We start from the raw sequence: 27,211 nt of genomic DNA on the forward strand, positions 1-27,211 counted from the left end.
GTTATATTTTTACCTTATAATTATTTTTACAACAGGCATCTTTGTATGCATGTCTTTGTCCCTATTTCAAATTATTTACTTAGAATAGATCATGACAAATAGGATTTCTGAGTCAAAGGACATGTGTACATTGTTTTTTTTTTTAATGTTTATTTTTGAGAGAGAGACAGAGTACGAGTGGAGAGGGACAGAGAGAGAGGCAGACACAGAATCCAAAGCAGGCTCCAGGCTCCGAGCTGTCAGCACGGAGCCCGATGCGGGACTTGAACTCACGAACTGTGAAATCATGACCTGAGCTGACGTCGGACGCTTAACTGACTGGAGCCACCCAGGCGCCCAACAGTTGTTTTTTGGTTTTTTTTTCAAAGGACACGTGTGTTTTAAGGCACCCAGGTGGCTCAGTCAGTTAAGCGACTGACTCTTGATTTCAGCTCAGGTCAGGTCATGATTTCATGGTTCGTGAGATCAAGCCCCAAGTCGGGGTCTGCGCTGACAGTGCAGAGCCTGCTTGGGATTCTCTCTCTCCCTCTCTTTCTGCCCCTCCCCTGCTCGCTCCCTCGCTCTCTCTCAAATAAATAAACTTTTTTAAAAAGTAAAGAACATGTGTGTTTTGAAGGACTTGTGAACCCCTTGGTCACCTCGGCCCCAAGAAAGTGATGCCCATATTTAGCCGCCCTTCAGCCATGCCTGGGGGCTGAGGTTATTGGCGGGGGAGAGGGGGCTGGTTGCAAAACGCAGGGTCTGCCATCGTCAGTTTGTGTTGGCTCTCTTCGTCTGCTTCATGGGAGGGGTCCTCGGTGAGAATCATGGTCTAAATGCCCTCCCTTTGCTCCCTCTCAGGAGGAGGGAACGTGGAGAGAGCAAGAGGCCCCCCGGCGGGACACTCCTGTGGAAAGTTCTTGCGCGGCCGCCGCCATTGGCACGCCTGAAGGCAGCCCTCCAGGTATCACCAATTCCTTCTTTAGGAAGGCGCTAAGCTGGCCTCTCAGGCTGCCATGGGGCCTGCTTCACATTCCCCAGAGCCTGCTTAACTGGATTCGGGGACTCCTGCGTGCAGCCGGCCTTCATTTCAGGGACAATGCTTACAACTACTGCTACACTTACGAGCTCCTGAGCGTCGGGCTCCCGCTCCTCTGGGTGTTCTCCGAGGTCCTGGCTTCCATGTACCGGGAGTCTGAGGAGTCCCTCGAGACCATCCGCAACTGGGTGCTCAGATGCTTCCCGGTCAAGCTCCACTGAAATGCCAGCCACCCCCGAAGTGCCCTAACATTTCCACCTTAGACGGCAGTGTGTTTGCAGTTAGCAAGGCCCTGGCCAGGAAGCCTAGCATTCTTTAATAACCAGTTCGCTCAAAGCCAAAGAGTTTCCCGCTGGCCACCTGCACCTGACTTTGTCAGGGCGAGCATCTGCTCCTGGTGCTGGGGCCAGCACGACATGAAGGATGTTTTTTATAGCTTTGTCCTCCTTTTATACCAAAGCGAGCCACATTTCTAGGTTTACATTTCAATTTTTAACTTTTAATAAGCCAAGAGAAAGCTTTTTTTTTTTGCTATGAGTGTCAATTTTTCTAAACACGGTTTGAAGTTTTTAACTGATATTACAAACCCTTTCTACCTTGCAGTCAGCTGCCGTAGTCACTGCCTGCAACATTAACGATTTGGGCTTTTATAGAAGCAGAAGTGAGTATGCTGCCTCCTGACCAGTGCTTTTAGATGTACGTCCCCTAATGCCACTTGTCAACAGGGGACAGTGTTTTGCAACACGAAAGCATGATCAGTTTAGAAGCAAGGAGTAGATCAGAGTGGAATTGAGCCTACGGCCTGCAAAAGCACGTGGCAGTGTGTCGTTGGCTGTTATCTGTCCTCCCGGAGGGACGGAAAGTGTTTTTGCTGCCTTATTTTGATGTACGATAGGAGCTGAAGGGTTTTTCCCCTCCTACCAAATCACAGCCAAATGCCTTAGAGCCATGGGGTTTCAAGCAGATTGCGACAAACCTCCATCATCCCTTCCCACTAACGAGCACTGTGCGGGAAGCCCCTTGGCCCCTGACCATGCAGAGCTCCATCAAGCTGATGCAATGTCGAAGAGGAGCTATGTCAGTTGGTGGCATTGATGCCTGGGGTCATGACCCCTGGGACTCCCTATCAGGTCCTCAGCCCAGGCTGCAGACTGAGCCAAGGCCACTCAGGGTCTATAACGGTCAGGCTGAGGAAGGAATCTGCCCTCTCCTATCACGTCCTTTGGGACTGAGGGCATTTGTTAGCACCTCAGGGTATTATTTCTGGGACGCGAGATCTGCCCCATGAGCACTACTTACAGACATCCCGGCTGCTTAGCCGCTCGGCTGCCGTGCATATTTGGTCAAAACAGCCCGAAACCATTTGTTTCCACACTGTCCTAGCAAAGGAATGTGTCTGACCTCCTGTGTCTTGACTAGCAAGGGAGGCTGGGGGTGGAAGCTGTTTGTTGACTGATACAAAGGAAATATGCCCTATTAAGGGCAAACACAGGCATGGGGCCTACCTGTGGTCTTCACTCTGGGCTTCCAGAGGAGGCCTCTGCTCCCCCCCCCCCCCCACTCTGCCTGGACATGACCACTGCTGGGTCTAGTGGAACAATGGAGAGGCTGCTGGGAGAGGCCCACCAGCGTGCTCAGGATGTGTACATTTGCCAGGCCGGAGCTGGCTCTGTGCCTTGTTATACTAGAGGTCTCCTCTTGATGAAGTAAGGACGGAACCTGTCGTGGGTTAGGAGCCAGGGCTCGTGAGTGCTTTGCGATGATAGGTTTCTATACAGCAGGAGGAAGGGGAGAGGCATTTCTACAAACACTTCCCTGAAGTTCTTGGATAACACAGGGGCACGGCTGTGACCAAGTCCACAGGCACTGGCACATCTGTCCTTGTTGGAACTGTTCTCAGTCTGATGACTCGTGTTGTGTTTTTCCAAATTTTTGCTGGGGTTTTACTATTCCGCGTGGTGGGAGGAACTTTTCCTTCATTCTTTGTTTGATTCCGAAAGGAGATTCTTGAGGTCGTGATGTGAACACATGCGCAGCCGTGTCATTGCTATTGTCTTCGGCTCAGGGTGGGCCGAGACGCTTTGTGGAATGCTCCACGAAGCCCGAGTGAGCATCTCTCAGAGTGTCCTTTACGGCCGTGAAGAGACTGGTTTGAATTACTCTGGTGATACAGGGTGTGCCTGTCAGAAACCTGAGATGTCTGTACGTTCTGAGGCTTTGAACCTTCCTGGTGGGCAGCACCGAGACCCATGGTGGATCCCAGGAGGCACATGCCTCTTGGCCTCCCCAGCATATTCGAGAATGAGTATGAGACACTGGGGTAAAATTGGGGCCAAGAGATATGGGGGGGGAGGGGGTTCCTGAGGATGCGCGTAGCCCTGAGTGGAGAGCAGAGGGGCACGGATCCTCTCTTGCAGAGAAAGAGGCGGTCACTACCAGAAAGGTTCACCTGACCAAAGCAAGCAACGATTTGTTCGGGGACGTCCCCCTTTTATTAATGGTTGCCTCATCTTCAATTCCTGTGCCTTTCGTGTTATCAGCCTTTTTCCTTTGTCCCCCAGACTAAATTCTCCTTTCTGTCTCTCTCTTTCCAACCTTACACTGTGGCCATCAGTTCGTTTCAGCCTTCCAGTGCTACACCCACTTCTTGGCTGACACACTTCTGCTCTGAGGTGACTGGTTTTCTTGCCGATTTTCAGAGAGTGGTACTAATGCCTAACCCGCTTTCCGCGCCCCGTCCTCCCCGCCGTGGTACTTACTGGTTGTGCTGTGAACGTCTCGCATACTAATGGACTCCTTCCATGGCATGGTGGGTTAACAGCGTGGGGTGGTGCTCCGCTCGGAAGCCATTCTTCATTCTTTTCACCTCTGAGCCGGCTGCCCGGTCTACACCTGGGACATACCCCGCCTCCCTCCGGCTCCCTGTACGGCCTGCATGCGTGCCTTTCCCATTGCGAAGCCACTTACCTCCCTGGGACAGTGACCCCAACTGTGACACCACACAGCAGAGAGGGCTCTTCACCTTTGAAAAGAACTCTTTTATCTAGCAGCCTCTGAAAAAGTACATGCGTACAAGTGTCCTAAATTGATTCTAGTATAAAGATTATTGATCAAAACCATGGGTGACCCTTTCTGGAAGGATGTAAAAAAAAAAAAAAAAAAGAAAAAGAAAAAGAAGGAGAGAAAAAAAAAAACGCTCCCAGGCTTCATCACAAGCCTGACCCATGCTCTGTGTTTCGAACACACAATCACAATTTTCCTAGCAAATCCCTTCCCTGCTGCAGCCTGGGACTTTGCTTCAGACATAAGGGCTTTGCTGTGGCTCCTCTTATTGTCCTTGGCTCAGAAAGCCCCAGATGATGCAGAAGCTTCACTTAGAGCAATCATTGTCACAGGCCAGGGGTGGCTTTGAGAAATGACTCCGTTCAGCCCAAGCCTGAAGCAGCCCATGTCCACGCCCCCGGGGCTCTGCTCAAAACACATTTCCCACCCCTCCCCCACCCCTGCCGCCTCATTGCCTGCAGCAGCAGGACATTCGAAGTGCTTTTATAGAGAAACACCGTGCCAAGTACGGTGGAGCTGTTGTGGGCCAGGCCTCAGGGGCTCAGGCTGCAGGTGGTGTCTGTCCTGCATGCGGCCCCGAGCCACGCTGACCTCTCGGCCTGTCTGCACAGCCCCGCATGCTGCGCTGCTCACCGCATCGGTGCAGAATCCAGCCAGTACGAAGTCATTGCTCTTGTCTTGTCTTCTCTTGCAGAGTCTCCCTCCCTTTATAAAATGTCAACCAGAGGGGGCCCTTCTTCCCTCTCGGCCTTCTCTTTAGCTAGCCACCCCCGCCCCCACCCCCACCCCCCCATCTCATCGCAGCGCATGTTTGTGACCTTTGGTAGTCATTTACAGTGCCACACGGAACCCTGTATTTTGCACACGGCAAACATTGTTTAGCTTTATTTATGGTATTTGATGCTGTAAATGAAAAATAAATATGGTTCTTTATAAAGCTCATTGTTTCCTCTCTTCTTTGCCGTGGAAACTGCTCCAACCTCAAACACGGGGCTGGTTTAGGGGGATCCGTCTTCCCTAAACCGCTGGCGGGACCTGCATCTGTGGTGACACGGGACTCTCTGGGGCTGCGCTGGGCACTCTCAAAGGAAATATTACCCAGGGGTAATATTTGGAAAATGTCACCAATGCTCCTGGGCCAGGCTTTGGGGTCTCTTTCTTGAAAGCTCATGGTACTTTTCTGTGCAGATGCTGGGCACAGCTGGGTGAAGGTCGGTGTCACGTCAGCGGTTGGAAACAGACTGTCTTAACAGCTCTTCGCGCCCCTGTCCCCCCATCCAAACCATGGACCAGTAGGAGAGCTTTCCTTAGGAAACTTTCTCTAAGTGAGGCTCCTATGTGACAAAGGTCACTCTTGCAAGTCTTATGCTGGCCCAGCTGAGTGAGAGGTGAGAGGTAAGGAGGAAGGAGCAGACACTGGTTTCAGAACAGCAGCGAACATGGCAAGTATGCTTATCCAGATGGAGAGCCATTTTGTGATCCCAAGAGACCTCCCCTGTCCCCAGAGGCTCAGGTCCCTCAGTGTCTTAGGCTGCAAAGCTCTGCCTGCAGATCCATTCCGAGGACAGAACCCGTGGCAGGCTCTGACCCAATTCCAGGCTGGCCTCCCCGTACGGGAAGGATTCAGAGTCTCACTTGGCTAGTCTGGACCACGCCAGGGAAGTCTGGTCCTCAACCTCCTGAGGTTGGGATGCCAGCCGTCACAAGGCTGGATGTAGCTGGGCTTCTGACGCTGGTATGAGCCTCCGCCGAAGGGGCATTTCTGGGGTCTCTGGGCCTCTGAGCTCAGCTGCTGGCTCCCGGAACTGCCTTCTGAGCTGCCCAGGGTCATGTACTCTTACCCAGGTGAGATATTCTTTCTCTTCCATGGAAGAAAGGGTGTCAGGGACTCAGGTCAGGAGCTAGGGTGGGCAAGTGACTCATTCCTTTATGTCTTCATCCATTCAAGTATTTGTTGAACGCGCATCATACCCTAGACATATTCTAGGTCCTAGGGAGGCGACAGTGAGCCACACAAAGTCCCTGCCCCTCCCTGTATCGTGGATTATATGTATCTCGGTCTCGTGCACTAGATTTGATTTGTTTTATTTGTACATACACTCACTTGTTTACTTAACTAACATTTACTGAGTATCTACGGTGTGCTGGAAATATCACAAGGGGTGAGGTAGACAAAAGTCCTCATTCTCATGGAACTTTACAGTTTCGACTTTTTTTTTTTTTTTTTTAATTTAAAGTGGGGTTAAAGCAACATTTTCCAGAGTGTGTCAAGGGAACACTAGTTCCGAGGGGGGCTTTGTGAATCAGGAGCTCCATAGTCACACAGTTTGAGAAATGGTTTATAGCAGTCATGCTGGTCCTCCCAAACCTTGGAGATCCATGAGACTTACTAACATAGTAAAGTGTCTGAGGAGTCCTTCAGTAAAGAAGCTTAATTAACTTTGTTGAAGTGGGCTTTCCCATACCTATTTGAAATGAGTTTTTGTTTGTCTGGGATAGGTTTTTTGTTTTGCATGATACATTCTACATACATGTCGGGTAGAATATTCTTAATTCAGAAACACTGGATTAAAGACTTAAAATTTTAAAAAGGTAAAATAATAGAATTAAATGTTAGAATCAAGAATTGATTAGATCATGGAGTGATAACTTTCTAAGCCTTGTTTTGTTTTTTTTTTAATTTTTAATATTTATTTATGAGAGAGAGAGAGAGAGAGAGAGACAGATTGTGAGCGGGGGAGGAACAGAGAGAGGGAGACACAGAACCCGAAGCAGGCTCCAGGCTCTGAGCTGTCAGCACAGAGCCTGACATGGGGCTCGAACTCAACCCTGTGAGATCATGACCTGAGCCAAAGTCAGACACCCAACTGACTGAGCCACCCAGGTACCCCTTAAATTTTAGTTTGGTTTTTTTCTTTTTAATTTTTTAATGGTGACTTTCTAAGCTTTAGAACCTTGAGAAACACGACACAAATTTGACCGTAAACATTTTAAAAACTTAACAGTAAAAATGGAAATATTCAATAGGCATTCAGACTGAGGGAAAATGTGAATTAGGTGTATAATGAAGGAGTTCATTGCTGTGGCATTTAAAAAGTTGATGCAAAGGAGGTGTTTCCAAGTACCTTGCACAGTGTAGGTGATCAGTTAATATTTGTTGATAAAAGACCAATGATAAATGTGCAAAGTCCATGAATAGACAATTCTCACTCCAGGAAACTTAAAAGGTAAATGCTAAAAAAGAAAGAGCAAGCATTTATAAAAATTACATTCAAAGGAATGTAAATTATCTCGTTCCCACTGAATTACTAAAGAAGAAAGTGGTGTAGATTGTAAGCAAAAAAAATAGTCTTGGGTAAAAAGTAAACGAAGACCATCTTTTCTAGAAAGCAATATGGCAACAATTATTAAGATCCATAAAAGAACTCTGACCTTTTGGCGCAGTAATCCTACCCCAGGGAATTTATCCTAAAGAAATGATCCAGCCAAAGAAACCAATCTCCCCGTAACCTGAATATTAAGTAGAGCAAATGGGTCAGGCAGAGTGGGTGGGCTGTTCTCCTTTATTTCTGTGAACTCATTCACTTTTACAGCTTTTTCTTTAATCCCTTAAATAAGTAAAAGAAGTGACTGCTGCTTTTACTGCTCCAGGGCCAGCTGTTATTGATTGCGCGTTTCCTCCCTCCTGGGCTTGGGGCCAAGCAGCTCATGGGCAGTCCCTCATTAGCTCTTCACCTCCTTGTGGCCACCTTGAAGGTAACCTTGACATTAAAGGAGCTCTCTGATGCTAGGCAGGTGAGCTAGAGCAACATCTTCAACTGTGAAGGAACAGAGAGTCACCAGGCCCCGGCCAGGAATTAGATGCTGCTCTCAGGGGAGCCTTGGCCCTTGGGGAGGTCCTGGAGCTGGCCAAAGACCCAGCCTTGACTCCAGCGCTTTATATGGACTAGTGGTATCGGGCAAGCCCCTCCTGTGAACTGATGCCCCTGGCTTAGGGTTTTGTGGCGGTAGAATCGGTGAACATGCCCAACAGGGCTCTCAGGGCAGCAAGAACTCTCTGGCTGAGCTCTAGATAAGCACCTTCCTGATTTTGTGCAGCAGGGAAGGCCCGAGGGAGACTTTCTTGAGCATTCTGTATCAGCTGGAGCTCAGAGTGTGCCGGACGGGGCATCTTTAGGTTGGAGATTAAACAGAGGTCTCCATTCACACTGGGCAGCACCCTCTATTTTTCTCCAGTGTTCTGATCTCCCAGCCTTCTTGAAGGCAACTGGTCACCTCCCTTCAGACAACCCAGCCTCTGCTCTGGAGCCCCCTTCTTTCCCCTGCCACCTGCCAGCAAGACTGTGGTTTGGCTTAGTGAATTCCTGAGTCTCCGCAAAAAGGGAGCTGGGCTCTAGCCTGGCTCTGGCTGCCTACTTGACATCTCTACTTAGATTCTACCAAGAGTCTCCAACCTAAATATCCACCTCCCACTCATAATCTTCCCCTGAACAGACTTTACCCTTGGCCTTCAGTCTCTGGGCACAGCAATTCCATCTTTCCCCTTGCTTAGCTCAAAGGCTTGGAATCATTCTTGATGGCTCTTTCACTTGGCCTCACATCCAGCCAGAATCTGTCCCCTTGTCGACATCCCCATGCTACCTCCCCAGCCTCAGCCACTGTTCTCTCTTCTGGAGTTACTGCAGTGGCCTCCAACACGGCCTCCTGGGTTCTGCTCAACCTATTTTCAACACAATCCTAGAGTAATCCTTCCAGAGCTTAGATCTGTCCTCTGCTCAGAACTTTCCAGCAGCTTCCCAGCTCACTCAGAACAAAAACCAGTACATGTAATGGACTCAGGTGGCTCTGGATGGTCTGGCCCTTGTTTTCTGACCTACTCTCCTCCTGCTCTCTCTCGTATACTGTGTCCCAGCCACACTGGCCTCCTTGAACACCAGGCACGTTCTGTCTTAGAGCATTTGCACTGGCTGTTCCCTCTGCCCAGAACACCCTTCTTTAGTATCTGTACAGCTGACCCCACCCTTCATTTAGCTCTTTGTTCCCTTGTCTCCCTCCCAGGGAGGTCTCTCGTTAATACTGCAATCCATACCCCCAGCTGTCCTGATCCCCCCCTACCCCACTTACTAGTCAGGTGTTCATAGAAATGATCACCCATGACCATATCATGTAATTCACTTACTGATTATGGTTATTGCTTATATATCCTTCCTTGCCAGAACATAAGCTCCTGGAGGGCAGAGATCTCTGTCTCTTTCGGATACTCCTATAATTCCCACTGGTAGAACAGTGCTTGACGCATACTGGACCCTTGATAAGTTTTTGCAGAACAGATAAAAGCCCTACCTTCTGGTCTGGACCTCAGACCGCAGAGTCTGCTGCTGTCTTGGGCTTGAGAAGGTCTTGCTGGCATCGATTCATGGCTCAGAATGACATGTGACATTGTGTGTCCTGCTGTGTCCACAGAGCCCTTTGATTGGGAGAGGGGAGGTTCGACTTGCATTCTTGCCTTTCGGCGGGGGGTTGGGGGTGATCTTCATACAGCATCTCTCGCAGAACTGGGTGACCGGTGGGAGCCAGTGTGAGTTTGGCAGCAGAAAGCGGCTCCAGCGAGATCCCCTTGGGTGTCAAGGCCCAGGCCACGGAGCCACACACATTGTCTCCCTCTCCTGGCATTCTGATACAGGAATCCAGGTGGCAGGTCTGAGACAAGAGGTGGGGTGGGGAAGGCTCGGCCCCCGCGCCTGGCATGTGGTTTGCTCAACGTGCCTTTGACCTCCTGAGTCGAGTCATCCTGCAAGTGTCTCTCATTGAGACCACAAGAGGGCAGGCAGCAGGGGGACCTAGGAAGAGGGGTAGCCCCCCCTCACACACACCTCACCCAGACAAAGAAGCCAACTTCTCAAACTTGGGGGACCTAGCAGTGCTAGAAGATCAGTTCTCTCTTGCCATTCCCACCCGCATGAGGCCCAGCCAGGCCTGGCACGTCCCTGGGGCTGTGAGGACTTCATCCGGGCCTGGCAGCCATGCCTGCCATTCCCATCTGCCCTGAGGTGAGCTGTGGCGCACCGGGATGGCCTGCCACCCGGCATGGGGCGTGTGCGGGACAGAAGGCCTGTGGGCCCCAAGGCTGTTTCCCTTCCTGCTTCCCTGGGTTGCTGTTAGGGTTCCTACCCAGAAACTTAGAGTTCTCCACCCCCAACGTCATTCAGAGAAACTTGCATATAGGGTACTGGCTGTGCCCAAAGTTGGAGGCACAGAGCTGGCCTGACACGGCACCCATCGTGGCGTGAGGAGGAGGAAGAAGAGAATGGAGGTCTGAGGACTAAGGCCCTAAATCTGCTGCTATTAGCAAAAGAAAAGGAGAAAAAGCTGGCTGTGTGGGGGCCCGCTGATCTGCTGGGAAGTTACCACAGGCCCCCTCCCCTCCTGGTCCTGATGGAGAAGACCCCGCTGCTCACACCAGGTTCCGGGTCTGTCCGTAGGCGGTACTCCCCTGATGTCTGACCTCGTGTGCAGGCAAGAGGGCCCCACCGCAGGAGCAGGTCGGCTCTGCTGAGCCGTGAGGATGGAACCCACAGCTGGGGAGTCCTGAGCCCTCCCCCTAGCTGGCTTTTAGTTTACTCGGGCTGGTCTCTGCACAGAGGCTGCTCCCAAGGCCAGGCGGGGCCCTTTGAGTAGTGCTCCCCACCCTGGTTGAGGGCAGCAGAGCGTGGGCCTGTGAGTACACACGTCTGCGCACAAACAGGCTTAGACACTTGGCCTGGGGATGCCTGGCCAGAGTACGGGAGGGTGGGACAGCCACGCCCGAGGCCCAGGGCTCACCATCAGTTTTGCCATTCCCTGAAGACCCTTGGGAACTGGCATTCCTGGGAGTCTACCCTGAGGTGTCACTCTCAGAAGCCTGGATGGCAGCTGTACCGTCTTTAGGCACCTGTGCCTTTATCCTTTAAGGGTACATGCACTGTGAGGGACCCTGGTACTGGCATAGACAACTGTGCCATCCCCTGGCAGTGAGTGAAGGGAAAGGCTGACACAAGCCCCTTCCCAAGCCCCTCCCCAATCCTGCTGGGGGCTTGTCAGTATCCCCTCAGTCGTCGCTGTCCACCTTACGAGATGGTGGGGAGACCGCTCTATGCTTAGTGTCCTGGACATCTGCCTGTTTGCTCTGAGACATCCTCCCTGCCCTTCCCCTGCTCTGCTCTGTAGTGAACAGGTGTAATCCCTGCAAACTACATTTCCCAGGCTCCCTGGCAACTGGCTTCCTGTTAGGCCTGGCCATTGGGTGCACTAGTGGGAAGGTGGAGGGCGGGATGAAGGGAGAGGCCAGGGTATTTCTCCAATTCTCTGCATCCCGGGCAGTGACTGTGTCTTCCCCGTGGTACTTACTCCTGCCTGGCAGCCCTGGCCTTTGGACTCACCGTCTCCTCCCACCGCCCCGTCAGCAGGTGGCTTCCTGCTATTGCTTGTCTCTGGGTTGTCTCCCGATCTGCACTTGGCTTTCCGGCTCATCCGACACCATCGTCATTAGTATCCTGTAGTAACTTTCCTCTGTTGAACTTTCTGGCTTGAGTTCTATTTTTCTGACTGGATCCTGATAAACTTAGTTTCGTTGCTCTTTTTAAACTTGGTTCTTCAGAGAGGACAGTGCACAAGACAGCAGAGGGAGTCTTGCCAAGCCCCGAGCCAGAAGTAGCTCTGGCAGTTAGGAGCTGTGTGACTTTGGACAAAGAAGATAACGCCTGTGAGCCTCAGTTTCCTAATCTGTAAAATGGACTTAATAACAATACACAGGAGAACATGTTGCTTTGCTGTCTCCCTGGGTTCTGGGGGAGCGTGGAAGGGTCTCCAGTCTTGGGGAGAAAACAGGAACAATTTCAGCAGCAGAACCAAGGGTCCTCACCCTGACACTGTAGCTGGGGTCTGGCCAGATAAAGGCCTTGGGACTTGGCTGCTGGGGGTGGTGTGTGAGGACAGACACAGCTTGGCTCCGCTGCTGGAGTGTCCTCTATCATCAGGCAGCAGGTGTCTGGCTGGAGCGCTGGGAGGAGACTGAAATGCTCGGCTCTGAGCAGAGCTGCTTTCCTCCAAGAGGCCAGGCGCAGTTGCTCTGGGAGCTGCTGGATCATTCTCACCCCCCACCCTGTGCACCTCCTTCCTTGGCAGCCCCCAGCCCCACTGGAGTCCTGGATTCTCCTATGGAAATACATAACTTCAGGCAAAACGTACGACAAGTTGCAGACAGGCCTGGGGGAGGCAGCAGGTGGGCACAGCTGGACCCTCACCTGGGGCTGGCCACTGACACAGCCGTTGCATGTCCCCGTGGCGACTGATCCAGCTGACTCACTGGGGGGCCCTGGCTGAGTTCTTTTCTGGGTGCCACATTCTTGCACTCATGCAGTGAAGGTGACAGCACCATCCTTGCAAGTCGTCAGGATGTTAGAGATGATGGATGTTGATAATGGCACTCAATATAAGTTGGTGTTACTTTCGTTGTTGCCTTCCATTGCTGATGACTTCCATTGCTGGTACCAGGGTGGCTCGAGCTAGGACTACTGGTATGTGCATGCAGATGGGTGTTGTCAGGGAATGAGAGAGGGGTCTAGAAGTAGAAGCTTGAGTGAAGCAGTCTCCTCCTGGGCATAGCACTGAACCCCAGAGACCCAGCTGGAGCCTTTGGCCCAGGCCTTGGAGGGCAGAAGGAGGGGAAGAGTATGTCCACCTTTGGGGCTTTTTACCTGGATAAGGTGGTAATCAGAGGAATCTCCAGCTTCCTTTTTTCAAAATCCTCACCTCCCAGTGCTCCCAGCCCCTCCACTGTTATCTGGACTCTGTGGTGAAAGATGCTAGCCCTGCTGTCCTGAGGGCTCATCAGTCAGCCATGTCCCCAGCCCTCTAGAAGCTCAGGGAGCTAGCCTAAGGCCTTACTCCGTTCCACCCCTCAGCCCTGCTGGCCAGGCCAAAACTCTCTAGAAGGAGGAAGGAGAAAAGCAGACCCCCGGAGCGTTCCTTGTAGGTCTGGGCTGGTCCCCCAGGTGATGTTACCACAGCCTGGCACAGCTTGCCTCCACTGCCTGCAGCTACCTGATCCCCCCAGGCTGCTCTCAGCAACCTCACTCCCCTCTTTTCTGGCTGCGCATGCTCAGCCTTTCGTTCTCCCCCAGGTTATCATAGCCCCTTTCCTAGTCTCCCTCTCCCCTCCTGTTGGGTCCTCCAGTCCACCTTCCACTCAGTAATTAGAGCGATCTTTCTCTGAGGCCAGTCTGGTGATACCTTCAATGGTTGCTCTTGGAGTGAAATCTACTCTTCACTTTGCCATTCAGGGCCCTTTCTGGTTCAGTGTCCATGCAGTCATTCCCACTGGCTTCTTTTATATACTCTCCTGCCCTCCCGCCAGAGTGATTTTCTGTTCCCACGCAAGTAGCAATGCTTTCCCACATTGCTTTTGTTCACAGACGTCCATCCCATGGAGCACCACCTCTCTCTTCTCTGATCAGAACCGACTTGTCCTTAACCCAGCAAAATGGTGCCTTAAACCCAGTGTTTATTGTATGGAAGTCCGATCTCCCTCCCCTTCCACCTCGTCCCGCCTTGCTCTCAGACCGTCTACCTGGTAATGCAACTATGTATGAATATGCCTTATCTCCCCTGTGGGACAGGAAAAGAACCTTGAAGGCAGAGAGAGCATGGCTGATTGGTTTCCAAACCCCGAGCACAGGTCTGGATCAGAGGTGGCCAAGTAGCACCTGTTGACTATGTATAGTCAACCACAATATTTGTGGTTCTGGCTCTGGCACACGCACCTATACTCAGGTAGAAACCAGGTAGACAGTCAGGTCTCTGCTACGGTAATTCTGCGTAACAAGACTTCCAAATCCCAAGGGCTTGTAGCATCTATTTTTCCTGCTCACAGGTCTGTGGGTTGGCTGAGTGGCTCTGCTTCAGGCTGCAGGTTTAAGGGTGGCCTGAGCTCCCATGGGATTGGTCGGGCCAGGCTCCAGACTCGTTCTATGTGCCCACAGCCAGGGACCTAAGCCGAAGGGGCAGCGGCCATCTGGGACAAACTCTTCTCATGGCAAACTAGCAAGAATGTGAGTGGGCTAGCCAAACAGCAAGGCCATTTGAAGCCACTGCTCACGTCACATCTGCTCATTTGCACTGGCCAAAGCAAGTGTCCCAGCCAAGCCTCATGTCAGTTGGGCAGGGAAGCACACCTACCTGCCCTAGTAGGAAGGGCCGCAAAATCACAGGACAAAGCATGGCTCTGTTGTGGGGAAGGGGAAAAAAAACTGGGAACATACTCCAGCCCAAACTCCCAGAATAAAGGTCACGCACATTGGCGTCCATGGTTCTGTTCTGCTCACAGCCATGCAGACTAGTCCCTGTCCTCTGATGAAATACATGACCATGTGCCGGTGTCTTAACCTCTCTGTGCACCTGCTTTTTTTTTCAGCAGCAAAATGGGGATAATAATACTTGTCTTAGAGGGCTCTGTGAAGTTTAATAGACTTGATACATGTTAAACACTTAAATAGTTCTCCATAAAAGTGCTCAGTAAAAGTAAGCTGCCTCTATTATTACTGCTGCTACTATGATACAGCCAAGCATCCAATTTCACCCCTACTCCCCCGTGCCTCCCATCCACTGCCACACCTGTGCAGAGGTGTGCCCATGTGTGTGCACAGGCAAGCGTGTCCATATGTAAGGAGTGGCCAACTGACAACCCACTGACCGCATCTGCCTGCACACGTGTTTTTGATTGGCCTATATAATATTTCAAAACATAAAAATAAAAAATGTGTTGAGTTATCTTCACAGATGGTAAACACAGTTATGGAGTAGCTAACCTCTCCCAGGTGGAGGCATGAAGAACCTAGCACTTAGGGGTTGGATGCAGCCAGGGAGGCAGTGAGAGAACGTGTCCCCAGAGCAGAGAGGGGTGAGGGCGGCAGCGGCTGCAGGAGGATCCCAAAGCCTTGTGAATTGGACTTAACACTAAGGAGGGCATGGGGGGACTTTGAAGCAGTTTGGGAAGTGGCAGAGGCATGGGCAGGATTACAGGGATTGAGAAGCTGGGTGATAGTAGGTGAACAAGTGGAGAAGCGAGTGTAGCCAATTCTCCCAATATTGGCTGGAAAGGGAGAAGAGGAAGAAGAGTTGGCAAGGGGGGGCGGGCATGGGAATTGGGTTAAAAATAGTTTTCTTAAAATGGGAGAGGCTCCAGCACATGCAAATACTGATGGAAAAGGTCGAATCGAGACAGAAGTCTGGGACACAGGGAAGAGAAGGTAATGACCGCTGGAGGGGGTGGGCGGGGAGGAAGCCAAGTGCAAGTGCGGTGTCGGCCTTAGAAAGGAGAAAGCACATCTGCCCCACTGAGACCAGAGAAGGGGTTGCCCAGCTAGTTCATGGCCAAGATGGAGCTGGGCCTCAGGCTGCCTGTTTTGGTCATTGGTTCACTGATCATTCAACAGGTATTCATCGAGCATCTACTCCTTACCAGCTACAATTCTAGCAAGAAACCAAACAGACAAAGATCACTGCCTATATTCTAGTCATGAGAGAGAGATAATAAAGCAAAATGAGTGAGAAAGTTGTAGAGATCATTAGAAGGTGAGACGTGTTATGAATAAAAATAAAGAGGAATGGAGAACGCTCAGGGCATGTTTGCAGTCAAAATAGGATGACAGGGTAGGCCTCATGGAGAAGGTGCCATCTGACCAAAGACTTGAAGCAGTGAGTGAGCGAGCCTTGCAGGAAGCTGTCCAGGGACAGCATCTCCTGGGAAGAGGCAAGATCAGTGCAAGGGGCCAAGATGGGGGGACATGGTCAGAGCAGAGACAGTGGGGCAGTAGTGGGAGGTGAGGTCACAGGGTCCACTGGAGGGTATTGAACAGGGGAGCATGATCTTATATTTAACAGTGAGTTGGGTGGCTGTTTTAAGAAAACTGAAGGGGGTGCATGGTGAGAGAGAAAGTGGGGAGACCTGCAGAGGCTGTTTCTATAATCCAGGCAAGAGATAATGGTGGCTAGGGCCAGGGTGGTAGCAGAGGAGGTGGTGATGGATGACTGGATTCCTGACATATTTTGAAGGTAGAGCCAACCGGATTCACTGATAGCTTGAGTGAAGAATGAAAGAACAAGAGATGTCAAGGATGCCACGAAAACATTTGACTTGAGCAGCTGGAAGGCCAAGGTTGCCATCTACCGAGATGGGGAGGGCTGTGGGGGAAAGCAGGACTGGGGAGCAGTGGGGATGAAGAGCTCCACTTGGACATGTGCTTGATGTGTCTGCTAGACATCCACGTGGAGGTGCCAAGTAAGCAGTGGGATATATAAGTCTAGATTCAGGGGAAATGACTAGGCTGGAAATATAAATGGAGGTATGAGTCATTGTTATCTGGGGTTATTTGAACCCAGGAGACCAGATGAGATTATCACTGGCATGAGTGTAGGTAAAAGAAGAGATTCAAAAACAGCCCTGGAGCCTTCCAGTATCCCCCAGGTCAGGGGGAAAAGGTGGAACCAGCACAGAAACAAGGAGAGAAGGAGACAGCCAGTGAGGGGAAGGGAACGAGGCTGTGCTATCCTGAAAGCTGAGAGGAGAGCTGCTTCTAGAAGGAGGGAATGATTTGCTGCGTCAAATGCTGCTGATATGTCAAGACAAGAATTAAGAAGTTGCCACTGGGATCAGCAGCATGTTGGACACTGTGATTTTGACAATAGCAGTCCAGAAGCTGGTGGGCCTGAGGTGGGCCCTTCAAACATTTCAGGACCCTCCTGTGGGATTAAGCGAGATAGATATGTGCATTCATGCCCTATACACAAAGGTGTGCTCTAAATGCCGGGGCACCTGCTGGGCTAAGTGGTGGGAATCCCACGATGGTACAGAGGACAAGAAGGTCAGTCTTGGAGTGTCCAAGTAGACGTAAGTCCTGCTGCCCTGCCTACCCCCTGCCCCCAGCAGGGTTCCCAAGCTTCTGGACGGGGGAGCAGGTACCCTGCAGGTCCTGTTTATTCACGCCATCTCTCTAGACCCTCTTCTCCTCCCAGCAGATGAGCCAACCTCCCCCAAGAAGCCCAAGAGTGTTCTGGAGCCAGAGCCCAGTGATGTGGAAGGTGGAGCCATCTCTCTCCTGCCTTCTGAGTGGACCTCAGTGAGGATCAGCCCTGGGGAGGACGTAGTTGGACAAGACATGATGGCTGTGTGTGTGCTGGTCAACAGTGATGACAGCAGGTATGCTCAGGCTACTGCAGGCTGGGGATGGAAGAGGGACTGGACAAGGAGGACAGCATTTAGAGGCTGGCCTTCTCTCCATTCACTGGCAGTGTGGCCTTTCTATACCTCTGTGTACTCATCCCTAAAATGGGGACAATTATAACACCTGTCTCATGGACAGTTGTAAGAATCTAACAATTAATATATGGAAAGTGTATGGAACAATGCCTGGCACATCATAAACACTGTTAAGTGTTAGCAGTTGCTATTTTCTCAGAGAAGGGACAGGCTCTGGCCCCACTGTCTTCTCTCCAAAAGGCAATTGTCATGATGGCTGCATCACGGGGTGCCGAGTGGGTGTCACTGTCACAGTAAAATGTAAGATGGCAATGCATGGTGATGGGGAGGCTAGGCTGGGGACTGGAAGAGGCATGAGAAGTGAATCTCTGCTGCCCTAGAGGCGTATTTCTCAGAATGCCATCCTTCCCACCAATACCAGAACCACGCAGAGTGGTCGTTAGGAGTGCAGACTCCAGGCCTCCCCGGGATGCTGAATTCATTCAGGAGGTCAACCAGCAATATGTACTGATTGTTCATTATGTTCTAGACTCTGAGGGCATAGCAGTCACCAACATAAGACAAAGGCCTTGCTCTCACAGGGCTTTCTTTCAAATTGGGTAGACAGCCAGCAAACAAGCAAATAGTTAACAGGAAAAATATCTCATATGTTCCTGCTAGAAGGATAAAATACGAGTGTATGATAGAAAGTGACTTGTCAGCTACTTTAGAATAGGTGGCCAGAAAAGGTCTCTTCTATCAGTTATCTATTCTCACAATCATGCTGAGTAACGAAACACTCCAAAGGTTGGGGCGTCAAACAACCACTGTTTATTACACTTAGGATTTTGTGGGCTAGCAGGCTCAGCCCTGCAGTTCTTCTGGTCTCATTGAGCTCCCTTGTGAATTTGGGCCAGCAGGGTCCCACTTGCTTCTGGAGCATGGCTAACTGTCAGCTGGGGTTCCAGGGGGCTGTTGGCCATGGGTCTTTCCTCCTCCAACAGGCAGACCAAGCTTATTCACATTGTCCCATGAGAAAGCAGAATGTGCAAAGTCTCTTGAGGTCTTGGCTACCCCTATCACATTAGAATGGCCACAGCAATTCACAAGGCCAGCCAGGATTCAAGGGGTAGGGAAATTGGCTCCACCATTATGGGAGGAGCTACAAAGGTCCATTGAAAAAAGGTGTGGATCCAGGAGGGGGATGATTGCAACTGTTTTTTGCCAACAATCTACCACAGCCTCCATGAGGAGGTGACATTCAAGCTGAGAATTGTTGACAAGAAGGGACCACCATGTGAAGATTGAGAGAAGTGGCATCCAAGCAGTGGGACGCTAGTACATAGGCCTCTGGGTGAGTGTGGCCCAGTGTCTTCTGATGTGGCTGGCATACAATGAGGGGAAGGAGAGTACGATACCCGAAAGTAAGGCAGGAGTAAGGTTTAGTAAGACAGGGCACGGAGTTCAAATTTTATTCTAGGTCTAATTGAAAGCCATTAGGTAACTCTTAAGTCAGAAAGAGACATCTTATTTCCAATATCCAAAGACCAGCAGGCCTTGGTATGGAAAATGCATGGAGCAGAGATAGGTAGGAGCAGAATGTAGGGAGGCCAGGTGGGAGCCTGTGGCTCCAGTAAGAGATGAGAAACTTGGACCACAGTCAGGAGCAGAGGAGAAGATATGCTGATGGACTGAATGTGAAGGTAAGAGAGAGTTGAAGGGTGGCTCCCAGACTTTGATCTGAGGGACTGGATGAAAGGTGCCATTGTTTCTAGAGTAGCCTTGAGGAGGAGAAGATATCAGGGAAGATGAGGTTTGTGGAGAAAAGAGTTCTGTTTTGGACCTGGTTGGGGAGTGGGGGGGTGGGGTGTTGAGATGTCTATCAGAAGTCTTCATGCAGATGTCAAGGAGGCAGGGCTGAAGACCATGATTTCGGGGCCAGTGGCATATGGAGCCTATGAAACCAAGGATGCCGATGAGTTACCTGTGGAGTAAGAATATCTTCTCACAGATAAAGAAGAGCTGAGCCTGGAGGAGAGCCCCAGGACATTTGAACAATCACTGGGCAAGCAGAGAAAGAGCTGGCAAAACCCACAGGAAGGAGAGAAACTAACAGAGGCTGCGTTGTGGAAGCTGAGAGGAGAAAGAAGTTTCGAGAAGGAGGGGGTGGCTCACTGTTTCGGATGAGAATGGAGAATTGACCTCTGGATTTTCCAACAAGAGGATCAGAAACCTGATTGGAGTAGATGTGGGAGGGATGTGAGGAGAGAAAATGGATACTGCAGTGTAGATAACTATTCATGAGGTCTGGTGTCTTCTGACTCTTGAAAGGGGGCCTAGGAAGATACATTTTAATAAGACCCACAGGTGATTGTGACACATGTCTGCATGAGAGCCACTGCCTTGGAGTGCCCTTGGTGATCACTGAGGTGAGAAGGAAGGTCCTGCCCCAGTTCTCACAGCCTTCTGGGCCTCAATTAGACTGGACCATGTCCATCGTAAGAGGCAGAAACCCAACTCAACCCAGCCTAATTAACAAAGCAAATACTTCGGTTCCTTTAACTGGGAAGTCCAAAGGTAGTTCTCTCTCCAGGCAAGGTTGGAACCAGAAACTCAAACAACCACTCTCCACTGCTGCCCCTCTTACAGCAGATTTACAACCATTCCCCAGAGAGGCTGTATCCACATGTGGAACTCTCAGCTGCTGAGGGCCTCAGCCCACATCCATCAGTCCATGCCCATGTACCAAGATCTCAAGGTAGACCTCCAATGGGTATAGTTCACTTTGCATTGCACCTCTGGGACTAATCAGTGAAGACCACTGAGCTGCCACGACCAGCATGCTTGGGCACCAGGATGGATGGAGAGTCCACCAGGGTACACAGATGGAGAAGGAGCAGTGCCCCAATGGACACACAGGCTGGACTTATATACATAGAGAATAAATACAAGTGGTCATTAAATTCACAGCCCTACAGGTTTGCGCCTCCCCCAAGCCCCGGGAGGGGGCAGGGGTGGGGGGGAAGGACTGTGTTTTTGCTATCCCTGCTGCCTAAGGATACACTGCTTCTACTTTTCTGCCTCTTGAATTCCTGCCAGTCATTCAAGACCCAGAAAAATACTCTCCCTCCAACCCACTAGTCCTCTCTTTCCCCCATCAATTCCCACAGGACACAAGCAGCATTGAAATGCCTGAAGGTTTAGGCCCAGGTCCTAAATGATAAGCTCATCTTACCCCGGAGAGCCAAGGAATCCTGCTCAAGGATCCTGAATGTAGAAAGACCCACCTTCGTGCAAGCACATCGGCATATATTTGCTGGGCTTCGTCCTGCTTGGGTCCGTGCTTATATTTGTTGGCTAGGGCCCCAGAAAGTACCACAGCCAGGGCGGCTTAAACAACAGAGATGTACTCTCTCGTAGTTCTGGACGCCGGAGGTCCAAGATCAACGCGTTGGCAGGCTTGTTGGTTCCTTCCGAGAGCCGTGAGGGGGAATGGTCTGTTCCAGGGCCCTCTCCTCAGTTTGAGGACGGCTGGCTTCATGTGCACATGGTGTTTCCCATCTATGCCTGTCTGTGTCCAAATCTCTTCTTGAAGGACATCAGTCATAGTGGATGAGGGTCCACCCTAATGACCTCATTTGAACTCAATTGCCTCTTTATAGACCCTATATCTACATGCAGTCACATTCTGAGGCATGAGGGGTTAGGACTTCATATGAAGGTGGGAGGGGGGGCGATAACCATGCCTGAGGTAACTACACCACTGTCTTCCCCCAGAGCCCCGTGGTCTGTTGGCTGCACTGATGGGCAGGACACGCTTTGGGCCTGGGGGGTGAACTATTAGGCCCTCCGCTTACCCACTGTGTCTGTGTCCCCTTGTTCCTCCAGCTCTGAGGCAGAGCCAGACTGCAGTGGCAGTGAGGCCTCCAGTGCAGAGCCCCGTGAGGAAAGGCCCCGGCGGCCAGAGCCCCCACCCCTACCGCAGCCCCTCACCAGGCACAGCTCCCTGAGGGAGGCCCCGACCAGAGAAGTCTCTCCACACTGCCCTGAGGAGCCCCAAGCTGTGCAAGGTGAGCAGACAGCCCGCCTGGGTGGGAGCCAGACTTGCTTGATCCTGGGGCACAGGGAGGGAGTGGAGACCCCTCCGGCCACTGTTTCCTCACGGAGAATGAGGGGCCAGTAGGCCCAGCCCTCAGGCTCAGAGGCAGTGAGGCCAGGGTATATGTGGGGGTGAGGGGACTGGACCCAGGCCCAGCCTCTTGCTCCATAAGAAGCTTTGGAATCTCAAGTGGGGTGTATGGCAGAGGGGCCTGACTGGCTGCGGTGTGTCCCGGGCTGGCAGAGATAAGGGGGGCCCCGGTACCCTCTCGCCTGGAGCAGTCTCCTCTTTGATATCTCTTTAGGGCATTCCATAGCCCCACTAGAGAAAGATGTGGCTCAGTGCATGGACCACAGCCATCTGGGTGGCACAGCTTCCCTGGGGTCCCCTGGGGACAGCACAGGGCCATCAGCCGTACTTGGGACACGTGGCATGCACTAAAACTTGACCTGTGCAGGAATAAATACACTCTCACTAAGTACCTGTTTAGTTTTCCCAAACATGGCCCCATGGCATCCTCAGGACGACCCCGCTGGGGTCGGTAAGCCCACCATTTTACCTGTAAGCAAACACACTGTGTTTTCCCTAGGTCTCACGGCTGGTAATCGGTGTGGCCCTCCGCACCCTAAAAAGTCATTGCCTTTAGCAGCCCAGCTTGTGTTAATAAAGGTGGCCTTGAATTGAATGTTTTGATTCAGTCAACAGTAACTTGTGACCTCGGGGCTGGGAAGAAGCAGGTTCACAGAAACTTCCCACCTGAGGCACCAACAGCTTCACTGCCCTGGGGGAGCGGGTACTCAGCTTGTCCTGCACACCCCTCTGGTGGCCGAAAGCAGAACTTCCGCCTGAACCGAGAAACAATCTCCCAAGGCTTGGTTTCACAGGAAAACCCGAGCGGCGGCTGGCCTCCTGGAAGTTCTGAATTTACCCTCCCCTGTGAGCCTTTTTAAAAAAGGGCACATTGGGGCGCCTGGGTGGCTCAGTGGGTTAAGTGTCCAACTTCAGCTCAGGTCGTGATCTCGCAGTTTGTGAGTTCAAGCCCTGCATCCGACTCTGGGCTGACAGCTCAGAACCTGGAGCCTGCTTCAGATTCTGTGTCTCCTTCTCTCTCTCTGCCCCTCCCCCACTTATGCTTGGTCTCTCTCTCTCCCCCCCCCCCCAAATAAACATTTAAAAAAAACTTAAAATTTTTTTTTAAATAAAATAAGACAAATTGTCATCAGGACATATTTGTTAAAAACCACTGTGGTGCCATCCAAAAGGCTAAGCATATGCAGGGGACAGAGTGCTAGCTGTGCTGTGCCCAGCTGAGTGCAGACTGCCTCTGTCTGGTTATGTGTGGCCTCTGTCTCCTCTCCCTGGGCTTCCCTGGGCCTCCTCCTTTATAGACATGAAGCCTGCCTGCCTTTCATCCCCTCCCTCCATTTTCTCCTCTCTCCTCAGTTGCCAGGGGATTTTAGGCAAGTTATAAAAAAGACATAATACAAAATTACATGTCACTCTCTATAAAAGATAAATCCCCAAGGTCAAGGTTAACAAAACCAGTTTAGGAGTTAGAGACTCCAGCGAGGCAGGCTGTAGTCCTAAACGGTTGCTCTAGTGGGATCATGAATTTGATTCTGAGTTTTCTGGCAGCCAGAGTTTGAAAGGAAACACAATTATTATTCATAATAATATTCATAATTCAAAACAATGTATTGGCTTGTAGCACGTTTCAGATCTGGTACCACTTTTCCTAGTGCTTCACTCTGTAGAAATTGTCCAGCTCATGTTATTTTTTTTTTTCAACGTTTATTTATTTTTGGGACAGAGAGAGACAGAGCATGAACGGGGGAGGGGCAGAGAGAGAGGGAGACACAGAATCGGAAACAGGCTCCAGGCTCTGAGCCGTCACCCCAGAGCCCGACGCGGGGCTCAAACCCACAGACCGCGAGATCGTGACCTGGCTGAAGTCGGACGCTTAACCGACTGCGCCACCCAGGCGCCCCCAGCTCATGTTAAACAGATGGCATCGAGGGATTCAGGAGTCCCTGTCTTGAGCGAGGCTGTCTCCTGCAACAGCCTGACTGATAGGTGAGGGCATGGTGACAAAACATGGCTCAGCAGGAACACTTCTTCCAAGGGGACAGGGCTGCATCAAGTCAACAAGGCAGTGTGGCCAACGCATTTTGTTCCTGACTGTCTAGTTTGATTCCAGAATGAAATACAGAGTAGACAGAGAAGTGGATAGACGGCATGACGTCCAGGCAATCTTTTATTGATTTCGCCTCCATGCATCATGTTTTTGATCGTTGCTAGGCAGACCACATTGTAAGGTTAAGATCTCTGGTACCATCGAAGTGTGGTGTTTTGTGTTGCTAGTTATGGTGAGTCTGTTATTTTGCGAGATAATGTAGGGTTGTTATGTTGTGCATGTTAATGGAGCTTCATGAATCACAATGTTCCCTTGGATAAATGGCTCAGAGCTGAGCTGAGGGAATGCCAAACAAAGCCGAGATACTGCTTTGAGAAGACTCCTGGTTTGCACACCTATGCCCATCCGGCGTTATTTACAATTGCCAAAGGGGGAAATGCCCCCAAATTCAACAACAGGTGAATAAACAAAGTGTGCGATATTCATATAATGGAATGTTTTTCAGTGTTAAAAAGGAATGAAATTCTGACACGCTGCCACATGGATGAACCTCAGCCAGACTCAAAAGGACAAACATTGTATGATTCCACTTCTACAAGGTCCCTAGAATAGCCAGATTCATAGAGAGAGAAAGCAGAATGGTGATGACTGAAGGGGGTGGGGTGGATAGGAGTGTGGGGAGTGACAGCTTAATGAGTGTCAGTTTGGGATGTAGAAAAAGTTCTGGAAATGGATGGTGATGATGGTTACACACTGTGAATGTCCCTAAGGCCCCTGAGCTGTAGACTTTAAAATGGTTAAAGTGGTAACTTTATGTTACACATATTTTACCACGATTTAGAGAAAGACTTCTGGGACTACCTTGGCTCATCAAGGAACCTATTGTATCTTCAAAGTTCTTCAGCATAGAGCCTGACCAAGATGATGGCCTGATATAGAATTTAAGCCTGGGTGGCTCAGTCGGTTAAGCATCTGACTTCAGCTCAGGTCATGATGTTGCGGTTCGTGAGTTCGAGCGCCGCGTTGGGCTCTGTGCTGATAGCTCAGAGCCTGAAGCCTGCTTCAGATTCTGTGTGTGTGTGTGTGTGTGTGTGTGTGTGTGTGTCTGCCCCTCCCTGTTCATGCTCTGCCTCTCTCTCTCAAAAATAAATAATAAAACATTAAAAAAAATTTAAGCCCTGTGTTATCGAGGTTCAGTGGAAAATGTGCAGTAATGCTCCCCTAAGACACCTAGTTCAATGGTTCTTAAAAATCTTGTTTGAAAGGCAGATACCTAGGTCACCACCTTCAAGAGATTCAGATTCAGTGGATCTCAGTGAATCAAGAGATTCAGATTCAGTGGAGGAGAGCCAAGTGTCTGCATTTTGTGTAAGTGCCCCAGCTGCTTCCATGCAGGAGGGCCACGACCTACACGTTGGGGAATCACAGAGGAGCAGCTCGAGAGAGCCTGTCTGCATAAGTGTGTTGTAAAATGCACACCTAGACAATTAAATGAATCAATCAAGTGTATTAGGTTTTGGGCATGAGCTAATTGGAACTGGGGCGGGGGGGGGGGGGCGGCAGACTGCCCCAAATTATTCTGGCTTAGAAAAGTTGGTATTTATCCATTTTTTTCTGACAATAACTTGACGACAGGATGGCCCAGTGACCTATGGAAGATACTGCTCGTTTGTAACAATAAAATGATATCATTTACACCATATGACAAAATACTTACCTTTATTCCTTTTGTAGCAACTCAGGCACTAAGATCTCCAAAAGTGCTCTCTTAAAATAAATATAAATAAAATATAAACTGGGGGCGCCTGGGTGGCTCAGTCGGTTAAGCGTCTGACTCTGCCTCTGGTCATGATCTCAATGTTTGTGAGTTCGAGCCCCGAATCAGCCTCTGCTATCAGCGAAGAGCCTGCTTCGCTATCTCCCCCTCTCTCTGCCTCTCTCTCTCCCTCCCTCCCTCTCAAAAATAAAATAAAACATTAAAAAAATAATAAAAAATAAAATATAAGCTGAAAAGAAGGGAACCAGGCTTGCTTTGTGCTGCTCAAAACGACTGGATCAAATCGTTGCCACCCGCCCTGCTGTTCCTGCTGTGGCAAAATAGGTGTGCATGTGGTAGAGAAACCAGAGCTGCTCTCACCGAAGCCTGGAAGCTGCAGAAAGTTCTACCTCTTCTCCCCCTTCCCTCCCAGAGCCTCCCAAACCCTTTGGGAGTGTGTGCACGCATGTCCTGTAAACACCAGGGGTGGAAAAATCGCTTGTGAATTGTAGTTACTTCTAGTAAGTTTCATTCCACAAAGAGAAAAGCCGAAGAGAAGCAACAAGAGCTTTAAGCAGTCTTCTGCGTTTCTTGAGAAATTTCGCCACTCGGTGATTGAAAGGACAGCGCAGGTCAGCGGGACGCGGCTGCCCTGGAGCCCTGGAATCTGAATCCCTGGAGTCCTGCTCGCCCCTGACATGCACTGTCCGGCCTGGCCAACCCCGACCTGCGCCTGCGGGAGGAGCGGGCCAGATCCGTAGGATGTGAGATGCGGAGGCCGCACGCTGCACCTGTCCACACGGCAGGGCTTGATATGACAGCAGGCCTGTGGGACAGGGAAGCCACCGGAGAGAACGGGCTCAAATTGTCTCCAGGTGGAGTCAGGGAAGGAGGGGAGCCAGGGGTCTAAGGAGCTGGAGGATCTCGTCCCCAGGAAAAGAAGCCCCAGAAGTGGCTGCCGCCTGCACCTCGCAGCCCGGCTGACGAGCACTGACGCCCAGCTCTGAGCCCTGGCAGGACGTGGGACTTAGGCCTTCCTCCCAAGATGGGGGCAGGGCGGAGGGAGACAGAGAGCTGGGCGTTGGCTCCAAACCTTCCCTACGCCATTCTCCCACACGTACATCACTCTCGGAGCGTCCTTTCCTTCCGTGCCACCCAGTCCCACCAGGGTGTGCATTCGGGTGTACGTGTGGCACCCCATTCTACATCTCCAGTATGAAGGTCCCACCACAGGGACCCGGAGCCTGAGGCCAAATCTGAGGGCCCAGTGTAGGAAGGGGGTACATCTGCATTTCTCACACCCTAAATGGCCAAGACCATGGGATGTCTTGGGATGTTCGTATTGCTCAGCTAATTCTCAAGACCCAGCTGGGTGGAGGGTCTTGAGTACACAGTCCACAGAATCCTGGTTCCCAAAGGGTCTGGAAGGCTCTGGAAGGGAAGGGGGAGAGGAGGTAGAACACTCCGCAGCTTCCAGGCAGGCTTCAATGAGCACAACTCCGGTTTCTCTACTACATAAATGGGACATTGATGTGAGACTCCAGCTTTGAAGAACTGCTCTGTTAACAAGCAAGCGTGTGCACACATGCATGTATGTACACGGGCATGCATGTGTGCACACAAACAGGTACACACGTATGTTAATTATGGGTGACTTAGAATGATGGCTCATAATCTGAGGCATTTTCTGAATGATGGCAGTACCTGTCGCATAGCAGGGTCTCAATACATATTCGATGAATGACTGAAGGAAAAGCTGGAGGTGTGCGTCGTAGGGACAGGGAGATGTGGTCTGAGAAAGGTAGGTTATAATTATTGGTCTACAAAATGTGCCACAAGAGAAAAACCCTGTGGTTATTCTGCAAGTT

General features: G+C 50.8%; 1 protein-coding gene across 11 annotated transcripts in view; it reads left to right on the forward strand.

The window, feature by feature from the left end:
- Window positions 1-27,211, forward strand: part of MICAL2 (microtubule associated monooxygenase, calponin and LIM domain containing 2) — a 223,587-nt gene that overhangs the window by 137,348 nt on the left and 59,028 nt on the right. For 6 of the 11 annotated variants that reach the window (XM_043580680.1, XM_043580682.1, XM_043580676.1 and 3 more), the window contains 3 exons: window positions 841-943; window positions 17,132-17,315; window positions 21,243-21,424. In XM_043580680.1, coding sequence (XP_043436615.1) covers window positions 841-943; window positions 17,132-17,315; window positions 21,243-21,424 — 469 coding nt within the window. Of the gene's footprint in view, window positions 1-840; window positions 944-3,632; window positions 5,024-17,131; window positions 17,316-21,242; window positions 21,425-27,211 lie in introns of those variants that run through there. The other 5 variants (XM_043580687.1, XM_043580683.1, XM_043580685.1 and 2 more) reach the window with 3 other exon arrangements.

The sequence above is a fragment of the Prionailurus bengalensis genome, chromosome D1 (genome assembly GCF_016509475.1).
Source record: "Prionailurus bengalensis isolate Pbe53 chromosome D1, Fcat_Pben_1.1_paternal_pri, whole genome shotgun sequence".
Classification (NCBI taxonomy): domain Eukaryota; kingdom Metazoa; phylum Chordata; class Mammalia; order Carnivora; family Felidae; genus Prionailurus; species Prionailurus bengalensis.